General features: G+C 46.8%; 7 protein-coding genes across 7 annotated transcripts; 2 read left to right on the top strand and 5 right to left on the bottom strand.

The window, feature by feature from the left end:
* Positions 1 to 34: 34 nt before the first annotated feature.
* On the bottom strand, positions 35 to 5,308 carry I203_103972 (uncharacterized protein; the record flags this gene model as incomplete). The annotated part of the gene is made up of 16 exons (XM_019149542.1): positions 35 to 256; positions 315 to 476; positions 530 to 716; positions 774 to 833; positions 893 to 933; positions 996 to 1,499; positions 1,552 to 1,693; positions 1,751 to 1,814; positions 1,871 to 1,885; positions 1,945 to 3,909; positions 3,962 to 4,360; positions 4,417 to 4,477; positions 4,532 to 4,719; positions 4,791 to 4,905; positions 4,957 to 5,225; positions 5,281 to 5,308. The coding sequence occupies 16 exons, from the start codon at positions 5,306 to 5,308 to the stop codon at positions 35 to 37; spliced, it is 4,422 nt and encodes a 1,473-aa protein (XP_019001085.1).
* A 503-nt stretch (positions 5,309 to 5,811) lies between these two features.
* On the top strand, positions 5,812 to 7,596 carry I203_103971 (uncharacterized protein; the record flags this gene model as incomplete). Its single annotated transcript, XM_019149541.1, has 4 exons — positions 5,812 to 6,118; positions 6,182 to 6,345; positions 6,404 to 6,495; positions 6,564 to 7,596. 4 exons carry the CDS (start codon positions 5,812 to 5,814, stop codon positions 7,594 to 7,596), a joined length of 1,596 nt encoding a protein of 531 aa, XP_019001084.1.
* Positions 7,597 to 8,091: 495 nt separating this feature from the next.
* On the bottom strand, positions 8,092 to 9,079 carry I203_103970 (uncharacterized protein; the record flags this gene model as incomplete). Its single annotated transcript, XM_065517437.1, has 2 exons — positions 8,092 to 8,516; positions 8,626 to 9,079. 2 exons carry the CDS (start codon positions 9,077 to 9,079, stop codon positions 8,092 to 8,094), a joined length of 879 nt encoding a protein of 292 aa, XP_065374255.1.
* Positions 9,080 to 9,845: 766 nt separating this feature from the next.
* Positions 9,846 to 10,592, bottom strand: I203_103969 (uncharacterized protein; the record flags this gene model as incomplete). The annotated part of the gene is made up of 4 exons (XM_019149539.1): positions 9,846 to 10,073; positions 10,143 to 10,270; positions 10,340 to 10,453; positions 10,523 to 10,592. The coding sequence occupies 4 exons, from the start codon at positions 10,590 to 10,592 to the stop codon at positions 9,846 to 9,848; spliced, it is 540 nt and encodes a 179-aa protein (XP_019001082.1).
* Positions 10,593 to 10,812: 220 nt separating this feature from the next.
* Positions 10,813 to 11,767, top strand: I203_103968 (uncharacterized protein; the record flags this gene model as incomplete). Its single annotated transcript, XM_019149538.1, has 3 exons — positions 10,813 to 11,077; positions 11,132 to 11,380; positions 11,439 to 11,767. 3 exons carry the CDS (start codon positions 10,813 to 10,815, stop codon positions 11,765 to 11,767), a joined length of 843 nt encoding a protein of 280 aa, XP_019001081.1.
* Positions 11,768 to 11,960: 193 nt separating this feature from the next.
* Positions 11,961 to 12,951, bottom strand: I203_103967 (succinate dehydrogenase, cytochrome b556 subunit; the record flags this gene model as incomplete). Its single annotated transcript, XM_065517436.1, has 5 exons — positions 11,961 to 12,049; positions 12,175 to 12,418; positions 12,487 to 12,592; positions 12,781 to 12,829; positions 12,903 to 12,951. 5 exons carry the CDS (start codon positions 12,949 to 12,951, stop codon positions 11,961 to 11,963), a joined length of 537 nt encoding a protein of 178 aa, XP_065374254.1.
* Positions 12,952 to 13,228: 277 nt separating this feature from the next.
* Positions 13,229 to 15,352, bottom strand: I203_103966 (uncharacterized protein; the record flags this gene model as incomplete). Its single annotated transcript, XM_019149536.1, has 8 exons — positions 13,229 to 13,373; positions 13,435 to 13,548; positions 13,611 to 13,725; positions 13,802 to 14,044; positions 14,108 to 14,210; positions 14,274 to 14,358; positions 14,414 to 14,931; positions 15,014 to 15,352. 8 exons carry the CDS (start codon positions 15,350 to 15,352, stop codon positions 13,229 to 13,231), a joined length of 1,662 nt encoding a protein of 553 aa, XP_019001079.1.
* Positions 15,353 to 15,483: the final 131 nt, after the last annotated feature.

Below are 15,483 nucleotides of genomic sequence, written 5' to 3'. Positions count from 1 at the left end.
ATATGTATAACAGACTGTATGCTATCTATCCTGTCTATTTCAACCCCACTCTAGCTTCTTCCTCATTGACCGCAACTCGCAAGCATTTCATACCTAGTTCGAACCATCTTTCTTGACCTTCTGTCGATTTCTTCCCCCTCAGCCGTGTTGACATGGCTGCAGCGAATTGTTCTCGGAGCAACTTAATGGCGATAGCAGTTTTGGGAGAGACATGATATCGTATCTTTCGGTCGAGATGAAGGGATGAAGCAGGTATCTACAGATAAAAGGAGGATCAGCCATCTGAACAAGACGAGGTATGATCGGTGGCTCACCCTAAAATCGGCTATATCGCCACATAACAGAGCTAAAGCTTTATCATCCACTGGTCCTGTCTCCCACGCGTATAATCTCTTGGATTGCATGATGGTGAAGTATGCCAAATAATTCGTTCCAAAATCGGATTTTGGGACTTTGAAGTTGACCGAGCTGGGGTGCTGCATACCAGAATAATCAGCTTCGTTCTTTATATTTCTTTCCTGTCACTTACTATAGCTACGGGCTGCTGATTGATGATGGTCTTTAAGCCACCACCAGACGAGGGATCAAGGGATAGCAGCTTAGGATATAACCCAGCGGCCAATGCACCTCCTAGTATATTGACATCGGCCCCATTGATATTGAACTCAGGAGGAACGTTAACGAATCGAGTACGAACGCCTCGAGAGAAACGTGCTCTACGTGGGTGGACGTATGAGCGATACGATATGGACATTACATGATGAAAGACTCACTGGCTGACTTCCCGACGTTGCTCCGGCGTAGCATCAACGAAAGACGAGTCAACGAGATATCTGAACAAGGTAGTCAATAAGAAATTCCTGCCCACCATTCGCGAGATGCTGTAACTCACGCTAGTAATTGTTGCCGAAGCTCTTCGATCTGCTGCAAGTTCTGTAGAAGACCATTTTAGTATGAAATTCAATAAGGCATCCAACAATTGGGAGTGGACTCACTTGTAACGACACAAAATTCTTCTTACAAAATACTCTCACAAACGCAGGATTCTCCGAAGCTCTTCTAAAACTATCAAACACATTGGCGATGGTCAGGAAATCGCTGTTCCCAACGGCGAAGCTCTTCTTCGCGTTCTCCGCTAAAGCCTCAAATCCGAAGGGAGTGACAAAAGGCGATTTTGAGTTGAGCGTGGCGGCGATGGTCAGAGCTGGATCGAGACACCTCATCATAGCTGCGACAAGCAGGAATTTTCCGAGATGAACGTCCATTGGTAACTTCGAAAGTAGTCGACCCATTGGAGTGATGTCTTCGTTGGTTGTGAGTGCTTTCACCTCAACCAGAGAGGAGATGGCACGCTGAATGTTTACTGGAGATGGTGGATCAAGAGCTTGCAGAAGAACGGATTCGATAGTCTTTCCGAGTGGTACTTTGAGTATCTTGATGCGCAAAGCGAGGTCCTGAAGTGAGAGTCGAAGCATTTCAGGTATTGGGTGTTCGGCAAGCTAGAACATGGGTCAGTGGATGAATATGACCGTATTGCGAGGCGTAACATACCTGAGTATCATGTCTAGCTTTGGTGAAGAGGTGGAAAGCGAGACCCTCTTGTACTCGACCAGCTCGACCTCGCCGCTGCTTAGCGTTACTTCGGGCGATGTACGTTTCGACGAGTCGGGATAATTGACGTTTTTCGTCGTATCTGCGGGATCGATATCTCAGCCTCGATCATTGTGACCTATCACAGGAGTTGGCTCACCGCATCTCTCGATGTTTACCGCTATCAATGACGCAGGTGATATCGGGGATGGTCACACCGGTTTCTGAGAAAGGCAAGGATTAGCATGCTACGATACCAATTGGAATTTGATCAACACACCAGCAATGTTCGTCGCTAGGAGCGTTGAAGCTTGTATCAGCTCGTGTCTTGTTTCGCCAGTGAAACGCACTCACAGATCACGATCTTCCTGACTCCCTTCGGAGGTATGTTAAATACTGCGCTCTGTCCTTCAGAGCTGATCGTAGAGTGTAAGGGATATACAACGAATTCGTTGCTTCCGAAAGCGGGGTGGGATTGGAGCAAATCGGTCAATTTCCTAATTTCTGCGAGACCAGGCATGAACACCAAAGTAGCTTGTGAGAAAGGAACAAGATTCTGGTCTTCGTAACAGATCTTTTCGAGTAGGCGAACAATGAGATCATAAGGTATCTGCCGAGAATCTAGTAAGTTGAGAGTTGACACGGTGTTCGAAGAATATTTGGTAGAGGACAGTTTCGCAGGATTGGATGAACGACTTTTAACATCATCATCTTCATCGTCTGATGGGTCAGAATCGGATTTTGCCCCTTCTTCATTCCATTCTACCATCTGACCAACAGGCTTGAAGTTTCTCCCTCTGATTGCGTAAGGGGAATCTTCCTCGATGTGCCAATCTGTTACCTGAACAGCATCTTCAAGATAGTTTACCTGAACGGGGAAAGTCCGTCCAGGAACAGAAAGGAAAGGACATCCGCCGAAGAAATTCGATATCTTCTCTGCATCTACTGTAGCTGACATGAGCACCACTTTCAAGTCTTTTCGTTGTTGCATTAGGTTCTTGAGCACGATAAGGAGGAAATCGGATTCGATAGATCTTTCGTGTACTTCATCTACGATGATATGCGTGACTTCGTCGAAGGCTGTTCCTTTAGATCCTCCAGTTGACCCACTTTCAAGCATACGTAGGGCAATACCATTGGTAACGAAAGCGAGACGAGTGGCTGGTGATACTTTAGCTTCCAGTCGGATAGAGTAACCGACCAAGGAGGAGTTTGTACCCATAGCACCTGCAGAGTCGCCTAATTCTTGTGATACCCGCTGAGCAAGTGTTATGGCACTGATTCGTCTCGGTTCGGTAACATAGATCTTGCAAGGTTTACCTTTAGAAAGTTGGTCTTCCAGGATGAAAGAGGGAAGTTGAGTTGATTTACCGCAACCAGTTTCTCCGCTCAGTACGATGATTTGGGATTCGTCAAGGGCTGATACGATTTGTTCTCGGAAGGATGCAATCGGTAAGGTATTCCGCTGTTGTAGCATTTTCTGATATGAGGGAGATGACCTGCGCTTCTCGAAGTCATCTTGTAGCTGCTGGGAGAAGCGATCGACTGATCCTTGTTCGCCTCGGGCAGTCGGCGTGGATGTTCCGGTAGATGTGGTCTTAACGGCAACATCCGTCTTTGGTCCTGCTACCGGTTCAATAGCCTTCTTCTCATACAAAGCTTTTATCTTCGCCCATATTTCCCTCTTACCAACATCTTCTTGCTCCTTCCTCTTGACTTCTAATTCTTCCCATAGTTCCCTATAATCAGGTGGCATAGTTCTCCAATTTATTCCCGAAAGCGTACCGTCAGCCGAAAGATCGTTGAGTGCGAGGGTAGAAACGTAATTTTCAGCTTCTGCCATGTCATTACAGGCTATGTCGTCCATACGCCACACTTTTCTCCTACCAGTAGACCAGCAGATCTCAAGACCAGCTCGAGCGGCACGACTCCAACCGGACAATTTGGCGTAAGTGAACACAGCTTGTTTCGATTGTTTGGTGACAGCGGATTTGAGTATATTCTTGGGGATGTTTCCGGCAAAGGAGGATTTGGGAATAGCCATCGAGCGGACCGGTATAGAGGTATTCGAGGTTGAAGGCTCCTCAGATATCTGGGGCTCAGCAGGTTCGTCCAGCATCCCTCCAAATAGTCCACCTTCATCTTCATCTCCAGACCCGCTAAAAATGTCCTCTGTCTGGGGTGATGTTTCGTCAGGTGCGGGTGAAGGGTGATCCGATGAAATCTTGCTCTCTTCATTGGGCTTGATGGAAGTTCCTTTCAGCCTAGCTGCGAGCGCCGCAGCATCTCTTTGCGATTTGAAGGATTTCAAAATGACATCTGGATGAACGTCAGCAGTCAATCATTGCCCTCGACTCAAGACTCGGCTCACCAGCATCTTTCCGACTAAACAGATACTCCTTCTCCACTTTGCCTATCTTGTCTTTCAGCTGCCTCATCTCGGGGGTCTCTAGGATCACACTACTCCCTTTCCCTTTCTTTCCCTTTCCCTTGTTTCCTCCAGCCGCAAGTTTGAGGTTATCCAGTTCCAGTGAAAGCTTTGCCCATGTCTCGTTGATCTTGTTCGAATCGAAGTCGTCATCAGAGTCAGACTCGGAGGCCGGTGAATCATCAAGGGACTGGAATAAGGATGTTGGGGCTGTCGAAGGAGGAGTAGATGATTGAGATGACTGCTGAGGTGCTTTGGGTTTGGTGACTTCCGGCAGAGGTGTCGTGTCGTCCGATGTGGGCAGCTCGAGCAAAGGTTCTTCAGGCTGTACTAAGCTGGGTTCTGGACTCATACCGATCAGTTTTTCATGTATAAGAAGAGAGATTATGGGTATTCACCTTCTTTCACAGCATATTCTCCTTTCTGTGAACATTCATCTTCGGTCAAGTGAGTCCACATCTGAAGGTAGGTTAGCGAATGAAAGATCTGTGACAAGAGAAATCGTCTGCTTACCCATTCTAAAGCTTCTTCCCAAGAATCATTCTCGTTCAGTCCCTCCAGCAAGCACTGCTCGATCCTTTCATCCCGGAAACCGAGCTTCTTCAGGATATGGTAAATTATGTAGAATCGTAAGAGGCTTTTCTCGGTATCTGTTCCAAGTACAGACTGAGGGATTGTTTTGGGTACCACAGTTGATAGATCTGTCGATACAGATGTTATCAGTTCAGCCTAGGTGTCTTAGCCTTCCTCGATTGCTTTGCATTAAGCCTACCTTCTGCTATCTTCCCATTTTCCGCTGAAGCTAATTCCAACACCTCATCTCGCACCTTTTCGTCGAGTTCTAATTCGGGAAAAGAAGTTGCCAATCTTCGATCATACTCGATAGTCTGAGAGATTTCATCAGTCAATGCCGCAGCACCAAGGCTGATATAGCTCACTTTGACTACACGAGCGACCTCCTTCTCTCCTTTCTCATGTAGCTTGTCCACCAGGGATTGCAAAGCTGCTTTTTCCATAGCCTCGTCATCCTCCCAGTCAGGTTCCTGCTTGTTGAAAGTAGGTATATTAGGCTTCTGGTCTTCCGGTTGACTATTCTGAGTCCCATTGGTGGAAGTATCCTTGCCCTCTTCTTGTTTCTGAGCAGGTTCAGGTGCTGGCTCAGGCTTTTTTGAGGCTGTCGAGGTGGTAGCGAAACCCCTTTGTACGGCTGCAAGGGGTGTCAGTGGGAGAAAGTCCAACGACTTGCAGGCGCTGAGACTCACGTTTCAAGGACATCTTCTTTTTCCCCATGGTGTATAGAGATCTGTGGTCTGGTCTGGTCTATTCCATGGAAGGGTGAGGTGTGTTGTGACAAAGAGAGATATTTCGGATGTCCATCGTAGTTGAGATCATCTCTTCAATCCTACGGGTACAACGATGAGATTGGCAGTACGGATGTGGAGCTCCATCCCTCCTTGACGGTCATTCCATTCCGGGCGGAGTAGTCCGCTGTTTTCAAGTCCAAGTCCAAGTTGTCTTAGTAATGACTGATGTTGTTGCATTGTGTGTATTTGCCACTGCTGCTGGTGCATACCGTATATCGACATTACGAGTGCATCCAACGTCTTACCAATCTCACCATTACCACTGCTGTGATACATCATCCACACCACATAGCAATATGGGCTTATAAATACACCCACCTAGCTCCTCTCCACTCCAGCTCTTTCTCGCGAAACCTCGTTTTAACATTGTCTGTACACCATTTGATCACCAATCCAGCTCAAACTGCGAGATCCTCCATCAATTCAGCGATGCCCAAAAGGAAGTGCGCGCCATGCGACTCCCTTCCTACCCCGCCCATACAATTAGGTTCGCTCGACGCCGCTCTTGACTTATTAGCGTGCGACACTTTTACTAGGTTGGAGGGGTTAACGGCGAAATTCGAAGCATGTGCAAAGGCCAAATTGGAGGAAGGTGTAGTAAAAGCGAGATGGGAGGAAGCGGTGAAGAGATATTGGGTCATGAAATCGATGGACGAGTTATGCTGTACAGCTAAGAAGGCTGCAATCGAGGAAGCAGATGGGGAGAAGATGGAGGAGGATGGTGACTCACAAGCAGGTGGGTAATATTTTTCAGTCTATCTCTTCTGTTGTTAACTTTGCTGACAAATGGGATGCATAGATGGTGAAAAGAACGGTCGACCTTTACCCAGTCGACATCACATAGGTGCGATAGCTACACATTCGTTGAACGCCGAGGAAGAGAGGGAATGGAGAAGATGGAACCCTAAATTAGGAGATGTCGTCCTTGTGGAAACGGCTGAAGATGGGTTCTGGCCGGGTAAAGTAGGTTCGACTTTCTGCCACAACAGTGAATTCTTCGATAGGCTGATGATATCCCCAGGTCATCGATAAGAAAGTCTTCTTTCAAGGTAGAACAGTACCCCGAGGTAATCATTTCTTCCCTGTCAGGATATATAACGAGGATATGGATCCGTGAGTGGACTCTCTACCACGGGTAACAAGACATAATACGAGCATCGCTCATCTCCAATTCTCCTCAGCATCATCACGGTCAAAGCGAGACTAGTACCATTATCTCTTCGCCCGAACCCCCCTTTACTCGCTTCTCCGGCGTTACTCAGCGCATATCATCACGCAGCTTCACCCGCCACTTTCGATATGCTAGCTGCAGCGAGAGAATCCCTCGCGGCTCATAATAGAACCCATCCGGGCGTAGGAGATGAACCTGATCGTGCTAGAATTAAAGCAGATAAAGATGCGTGGAACCAGACGGTCAATTGGGTCATGAACGAACGAAGGATCGAGAAGCTCAGGTCGGTCAGTGAAGAGCGAGACAAGCAATTGAAGATGGTTATGAAGAGTGAGGTTTTAGAGGGTAAAGGAGAAGGTCGCGATAGATTATGTGATGGAGACGAGATGTCCAACATATTCGGACCAAAAAAACGAAGAACATTCGCTGTAGGGATGGAGGAAAATGGTAGTTCTTCCGGTACAGAAGGTGTCCCGTCCAGTATATTCGGTCCAATCACCATCAACGGCGGTCCTTCCACACCTCAACGAACAGCTTCTCCTTCACTCGCATCCCACATCCGACCGACGCTCTTGACTCCCCAGCGACCGAACTCGCCTCGTCGATCTTCTCGAGAAAAACGCCGAAATGGTATATACATCGGTATGGGAGAATCAAGTCCGCGGGGGCGTGGTGGTACATACACCCCACCTAGGATATTACCTTCTGGCGATGAAACTGCTGTTAGGAGCTCAGGATCGCCTGTGCCCACTCTTCAACGGTTCGACTTTGTCAGTCCGTTGGGACCTGTGAAACAGGGTAAACTGACGAATGGTGTGAACGGTGAGAGTCAAGTTTCTCCGGCGATGCTGGGCAATATAGGTAGAAGTGGTAGTTTGGAAGTCGTCAGGGAAGAAGAAGGTGAGGAGGATGGATGGACGGTGGTGGAGAAAAAGGGAAGGAGAAGAGCTGGGTCGGAACCTGCAGCCGAGAAGAAGCAGTTGAAATCGGTTGACAATATTGTCAATGGTTCAATCAAAGATGATGAAATGATGGAATCATGATATGTTCCATATTAAACCTTTGTCTTTATATAGATGAAATGTTGTTCGTAGGTTGTAAGATTAAAGTCATCAATTATACCCACTTTCACCCTATACTCGTTATGTATCATCCTTATCCGCAATTGTACAGACACTCAAAGTTCAAATCCCAAGGTGACATCGTGAGGTCGCGGTAAGACTGGAGCTAGGGACTAAACTGGAAAGTGAAGAGGGATCATATACATAAAATACATGTATGGACATATTCGTTGCAGTTTTTTTCTTGTCATAAGTTCTCGTTAATTCCTGTATACATATTCGTATCGTACAATCAACACACGTATATTTCTTCATGGGATCGATGTTTCCCAGACCGGACTTTTATGGGCTTTTTAGCATCTCATCTTCTTGCCACTTAGCATTTCTATTGGATCGAGCACACCTAGTATCTGCAAATAATCAATGAACGAATAGGTGAATTGATTATGGAATGTAGAGACAACTTACGCTTTATATTTATTCGCTCCTTTTTACTCTAACCTTGACTCGCCTGGCTTCCATCGCCGACAAGTCTAGGACGATCTCTGATACTTCACCTCTACCAATTTGAACCTCGATAACCACTTCGTCATCACCTCTGTCTTTTACTGCTGTCGATCTTACTTGTTCCTCACCTCTTGATCCTGGCTTATCATGGTCCCGTCCTTCAATCTGCTTCTGAACTTCCGAAGCTGTACTCACTTCTTCCTCAGCTTCATGATTTGGAAAAGCTTCGATTATGGCTGTTGATCCGCCATTACCACTCGCTTGAGCTGCTCGGTAATCTCGTACTTTGAGGTTGAGATCTAGCTTGAGGAAGGAATTGTCGATCTCTCGATGTTCATGAATAGCCCTAGAGAGATTGAGGAATCCCAGCTGCCAGACGGTCATATCATCTTCGTCTGGCAAAGTGGAAGTCTTGGTATTAGTTTGAGCATCGTTCGTTTTGAGATGAGTATCAAAAGGAAGGATGAGGTGATCTGGGGGAGGAGCTAGAAGGTGAACGAGTACCTTGAGGAGCTGTGATACCTTTTTGAACATGTTTCTCTACATCAGTCATCTCTTTCATCTCTCCCTTTCCCTTTTCTTGAGCATTGCCACTTCCTCCTTCAACCTCATCATCCTGTAAGTCGTTGCTCTTTGCTTCATCGATCTGCTTCAGAGCGAAGGATGGGCGATGGAGTGCAAGTCGAACAGATCTTCGGCCTGGGTGGATTCCTTGAGAATAGACGTTGAAGCGTTTGTCAGGTAGAGTAAGTCTTTGGAAGTCTTCAATTTCTGAATCGCTTTCCAAGATTGAATATTCCCGGGTGATTGCTTTTCTTGGCCCAGGGGCCCAGGCGAAGGGCAGTTTAGTTTGTGGACGTGAAGTCATCGATGAGCTTGAGAACTGCTGCTTCAGTTTTACACGCTGGGCGTTTCGTCTCATGTGTTCTTCGTCCTCGAGGGACAATTTGCAAGGCATCTTGCCTTTATCTACTCGGGATGGGGATGGAGATCCTGATCGTTTCGTGGGTCTAGGATCGCGATTCGTCAGCTTGTTGCCACCGTAGCGGGAAGGGAGGAAGGAAGGAAGGAAGTGAAGACACCTGTGACTTACCCCATGATGGTCAGTATATTTTTATTCTCTTTGTGATTGATCAGTGAATGCTCGGGATTGGAGATGGATTATAGGGATCTCTTGACGAAGTCAGAGACGGGAATCGGGAAGAAGAAGGAAGGAAGAAGAAAGAGAAGATGGAAAGTGAAAAAAGGACTTGGCATATTTGCACATGTCTGTGCACCTTCTTTGTTCCTCGGTACCTTGATTGAAATATCCCAAGTCAGAGAGATACATTGTAACCGAGAATACCTTCCAGAGTATCAAAGTAGCATAATCATAGTCTAGCTGTTTATCTACAAAATCTTTTTGTGATTAATATTACTTCGATGGCATGAGTATATTCTTCATCATCGTCAGCATGATTCGTGTGTGTAGCTTAATCCCGCTTGCATCCCTCTCTGCTCATGGTGAGTAATTTTGGCACATTGACCAAGCCACATCCTCATTTCACGAATGGTCGGATTGCGTTGCTTTGTATTTTCAGTAGCCGCTGATAAACACTCGGTCAGCGAAGGATGGTATTGTAGGAGAATCGAGAAAAAGCTTTTTGGCATTATATGTCATAATCGTCATAATATGGTATTATCTTACATTGAACAGCCCAATCGTTTATCCTTTTCTATTCAGCTCAACTTGATTGATCCGAGTTGTTAGATGTCCTGCTTTCCTCTTCTTCACTTTCATCTTCACTACTATCACTACTGCTATCAGAAGAAGAGGTCACATCGCTCTCTTCCGATTCTTCAGCATTTTGCTGCTCTTGAGCAGCCAATTCAGCGGGTGGTTCACAATTTATCACCGGTCCTAGATCACTTTTCGAATCTGACGGAGCATCAAAGACACCTAGTCCCAGATCCTGCGATGAATTCAACATGAGTTCTACCGAACACCCGACCGCAGGAGTATACAATGGTAAACAACTTACCATAGCTATCGCATTTCCTCCATTGATCTTTTCGATATTAACCGAATCAGGGTTCTGAGCTGCTGCTGCCAGTAGCTCTTGGTTCGATGCCTGCAACATCGGAAGGAAGGCTCTCGCTCGGGCTAATACTGTTGCAGAAGACATATTTAGCTCCATGTCACGTTGCATACTTGATCCTGGTGATAAGACCAACTGACCATCACTCTCCGGCACCGCCGAAGGCCTACTTGGTATGGGATTGGATGGACTAGGCAGAGATGTGCCTTTAGGTGAATCAGAAGATGGGGAAGATATACTAGATAGCAGACTGCCTAATGGTTAAAGGCCATATCTGTGAGTCTGCACAGAACACTCGCTGGTCGTAACAATGGGCTACTCACCTAGACGGGCTTCTCTCGCTTGAGACGACTCGACATCCAGCTTTTCTCGAGTGGTAGGCGCGGAGGACATATTGATGATCGTTTGGGCTGGATAGCTCTGATGATAGGGTTGTTGTATGTCCGAGTATGCTCGACGAATCAACAGGTTGTGGATGTGAGATCACTCATATATTGATTGTCTGAAATGTTGTAAACAAAAAAAAGTTGATCGACCTCCACTCCACTTCATCTTGGATTTCTTGATCATTCCCATCTCTATCTCTACTGCTTCACCTCTGATAAACCCGAATATGGGCTCATTGATCAAGACGGCAAGATCGATCTCATCAATAACGCCAGCTCAGCTGCATGATCACCTATCGGGATCCAAAGCGTTTCCCCTTCACCTTACAGGGTTGATCTCCTCCTGGCCTGCGCTTACCCAATGGCGATTATCCGATCAATTGCGTGGTATGCGAGATGCAGTAGGAGAGGACAAGTCGGTAGAGATCGAGCTGGGTAAGAAGCGAAGAGGATATCTGCATCCTGATTGGCAGAGAGTCAATATGGGTTTCGGTATGCTGCTTCATGTTACCCAATCGAGGATCTAGCTAACACTTGCAAGGGTAGCCATGTTCCTGGACGCATTCATCTTCGATCAGATACCTTCTGCTATACCCAAATCTCAATTACCTTCAGCATACCTGGCTCAATCTGATCTGTTGGATGGATCACCAAAATTGGCCGAGGCGGTACCATCTTTACCTCATTTTTACATAGGCAACGAGAAGAGTCTGTATCGAAGAACAGTATGGATTGGTCCCGAGAAGAGCTTCACGCCCTTTCATAAAGATCCCTATGTAGGGATCTACTCTCAGAGTAGGTGCAGTATTCATGTGCGAGTTAGTATGAGCGTCACTGATGCATCATATCCTAGTCGTGGGTAATAAGACCTTTCATGTCTTACCCCCAGAAGCAGCTCAACATCTCTCTCCGTCAAACCTTGCCAGACACACTAATACCTCACAGATACCTCTCCCCGTATCACGTATATTGTCGGCTACAGACGATGTCCATGACCTGGCCGATCTACCTCGAGACATCCTGGAGACATGTCAGCATCAATTGAAACAAGCTTTCGCTTTAGATGGAGCTTGCGCTGTACAGCTGAAGGCAGGAGAATCTGTCTTGATACCTGAAGGATGGTGGCATGCGGCTGAAGGTGGTGATGGACCAGGAGTGGGTGTTGGAGCTTGGTTTAGATGATTATTGTTGTATCTGTTGTACTTTTATGGTGCTTTTTTATGCAATGACGTGAAAAATCATACGAATACATCACCTGACGTGTAGTACGCTGTGCGCTAACAAAATTATCGAAAGAACCAAAATGATTACCATCATCTTCACCTGTAAACATGTATCCTGATTCACCTATACACACTCCTTGACTAGCAACGACTTATACAAAGAAAGCGAGGTAGATGCTTGAGATCGCAGTAGCAGCCATAACTGTGTAACCGGTGGCGTAAACGCCCTTGATAGTGAGACCTAAGACAATACAATGGTGTTAGCTACGTGATCCGTTGAGGTACGATGACTGTACTCGTCTCTGCTTCCCAACGGAGCAGATTTTTTACGTTTTGCACAATAACGAGACCAGGACGTGAACTCACCCTTTCCAATATCCCATGACAAGTGTCGAATACCATTGAAGGTGTGGAAAGTGAATGGTACGGCGAAGAGGAATTTAAGACCACCCTTGACCCATGTTGGGAGGTCGGCGACGATGGAGATAAGGTGAGCAGAGTCAATGACTGGGAAGACGGGGTGGAGGAGGTATGCAAGAGCACCCGCGTAGAGGGCTCCTGAGAGGGCGACACCGGTAACTCGATTGGCAATTGAGAGGATCCATGTGATCTAAAGTATAGCAGCAATCATCAGCAATCCAATGCTTGAGATCAGAGAAACAAATCGGCAGAACATACTTGAGGTTGGTAGATTTGAGCGTGAGGGGAGTTGGGTCGATGTTGTCGCTGAGCGTTAAGATATGAGATACTTTCCGCTGGGGTCATGTTCTCAGTGGAGACGAATCTGCGAGGGTGAAAGCATGCAAGTCAGCTCATGTTACAAACTTACACGACTGCAAGCCACAATCCTCTGTGATCTTCTTCTATCAGAAATATATCGATCCAAGAACCGCATCTTTCGTTCCTATTCCACTCCTCCACATCTCAAGCATACCACTATCCTTCACTCTCCTGACTAAGAAGTCGACTAACCTTCGTTGAGCAAGCATCAAGCCAGGAGCGGAAGCTCGAAGCATCGAGGCTATATAGGTCGACTCAGATCAGCGATCTTCCAACCCTTGCAAACACATCTCAAGTCTGAAACCCAAACTCACGCTTGACCACCGCTCGGAAGAGGCTTTGTCGTACTAACGAGGTGGACATGGCTACTGGCTGCTGAGGTGATCTAAGTAGTGAGCAGGGATGCCGACGATGATGGATGAGATGATGATGATGCTCAGACGAGATGAGATGTGACTGGTAGCTGTTAATTGTATTTGGTATTCTCAGACTGCTATTCGCTGAAGCCGAAAAGGTGGATACCACGTGGCTTTTGCATACCGGAGCAAATCGGAGTTAGCATGTGTCACTCAGGTACGATCAATCCCAACAACTCTCGAGTGGCACCAAATCATGATCATGCATGAGAGATGTCGCAAATTCACTCCTGTGGCTGCTGCTGCTGCTGCTGGTTGAGCGCAGATAGCTCCTCCTTCAGACGATCCCTCTCAGCACGCTTGGCTTCCCCGGAAGCTCGCTGCTGAGCGATCCATTCTTCTTTGTTTCTCTTGATTGGGTTGACATTGCTGTTGCATTCATCCAATCAGTCGTACTCCAATTTTGCACAACAGACAAAATCAAACGTACCGTTTATGGAATCTTGATTTGACATGAGCATCCCACTCTTTCAGGCTCAATGAATACGGACGACCAGGTGAAGAACAAGCTTCGCAATCTTTTCGGGCGTTCAGATCTTGTCGCCTAAATCGTAGAATCATCAGCAAGGTTATGCATCGATAAGAGGGATACGAGAAGGGACTTACTCAGCTGTATCAGGCACTTTGCTTTCGCTCAGATCGTCCAGAATTTCTAAAATAGATGAGGTGTCTGGATGACCGACATCTTCGGCTCTGGGTAGCGCCTCTCCTGCCATGAAAGCTGAATTGGAGTCAGAATGGATCTCAGCTACAAATAAGTTGGCTTGGTGTTCGACATGCCATGTTCAACCACTCACCCTTCAAGACCTTCAGAGCTGGATCAATACCCTTTTCTCCACCATTGACAACATACACCTCCACTTCTCCACCTAACGATCTTGCTTCTTTTACAGCGGGTAGCAGTTGCTTCTTAACCCACTTAAGCTGAGATTTGGCATATTGATGCGTCGACAACTTTGTCCGTTCCAGAGCGAGGGCGTATGCTGGATCTGTCGTTGGATTCGACTGAGGTAAAGACAGTGATGCAAATTCCTTATATCCTGTTGAATTTTCCGGTTAATTGTGGCGTCTCTACTTTCGCAGACGGAGGAATATGAACTTACCAATCGATTGGAATATCCCTTCGGTATGATCGGTAGCTTCAGTTGTCCCATATATCCGTTTTGCGATGTCCCGCAGTTCCACTATCTCCCTAAGCAGTCCGTTCTATTGCATTCCAATCATTCAGCCCATAATAACGATTATGAGTAGAAGATTTCAATCACTGACCTCGACCATTTTTTCTACCCGCTTACCCAGACGAGGTCGCAGGTACTCAAGCGGCTCGTACACCCAGAAAATTAATGTACGGAATCTGTGATATGGATCAGCCGCCTGGGTGATATACCAGATGGAGATCATAAACTCACCTTGCCTTCCTCCCTTGAGGATACACCCCATCCTTTAGCTTCTCATACAAGGTTTCAGGAGCCTCTATTGGACCTCCGCGTTCCCACCATCTTTCTAGACCTCGTCTGACCTTCCTGCCATCACGCCAATGCCATCTTCCTCCCTCTTTCGGGTCCAACGCACACAGTAGCTGATGCAATGCCAGTAGCTGGGCATCTTCACTCACCGTCGGTCTCCTAGGTCGGGAGCAAGAGGGCTCAGATGAAGTCTCGATGTCGTCAGGGATGACGCTTGAAGGCCATTTTGGCGTAGGCGTCCAGAATGAATCCAATAAATGGATCTGTTCTGCGTTGAGGTTCTCTGGTATCTTTGGACGAGGCCCAGGTGGTGTCCATCGAAGGTCGTTCATTGGGGACTTGCCTTTTGCGGATGAAGGTCTATCGAAAGAAAGTTCAGGAGGAGGAAAAAGATAATGTTGAATGAAATAATGCGTTCCGCCGCATATGATAGGTAACGTATCTTCAGGTAAAGTAGCTATCTACTACCAACGGTTTTGATAAGCTTCCACATCCTCATTCTTTCAAGCATCAAGCATGACAAAGACTAGAGCGTCGGCTCACCTTATTATCCGCTTCGTTGCACCATTTGCCCACCTCCCAACTACCTCCTTCACCAGGGGATACCATGCTCAAGCCCCAATGTTCCACTCCACCCATCTCCTCTTGGGTCATTTTGTTCGTTACCACATCAAGACCCTTGTACAATTGCATAGAGTCGGCTGAGAGAACGACAGCTGGGTATCGTAGACTCGACGTCGATAAAGTAGTATTGCTTGTTGACGGAAAATCGGGAGGTTGCAAGGATTGAGCTAGAGCGACGGCCAAGTTGGATTTGCCGACTCCAGTCGTGCCTATGACAGCGACGATAGGTCTTTGCCTGATGGCGGGAGATGTTGTCATGATGGATCGCCGGAGGATGCTGAGCATGAGCTATATCATTTCTAGTTGTGCTGTTCGATGGCAGGGAAGATAGATTGACAACTACTCGTAACGCTGATTTCGAAATTTAGATTAGATTATTTCGGGTAAAG

The sequence above is a fragment of the Kwoniella mangroviensis genome (genome assembly GCF_000507465.2).
Source record: "Kwoniella mangroviensis CBS 8507 chromosome 1 map unlocalized Ctg01, whole genome shotgun sequence".
Classification (NCBI taxonomy): Eukaryota; Fungi; Basidiomycota; class Tremellomycetes; order Tremellales; family Cryptococcaceae; genus Kwoniella; species Kwoniella mangrovensis.
The sequence above is the reverse complement of the archived record's forward strand: the minus strand, read 5'-3'. Positions and strand labels throughout refer to the sequence as shown.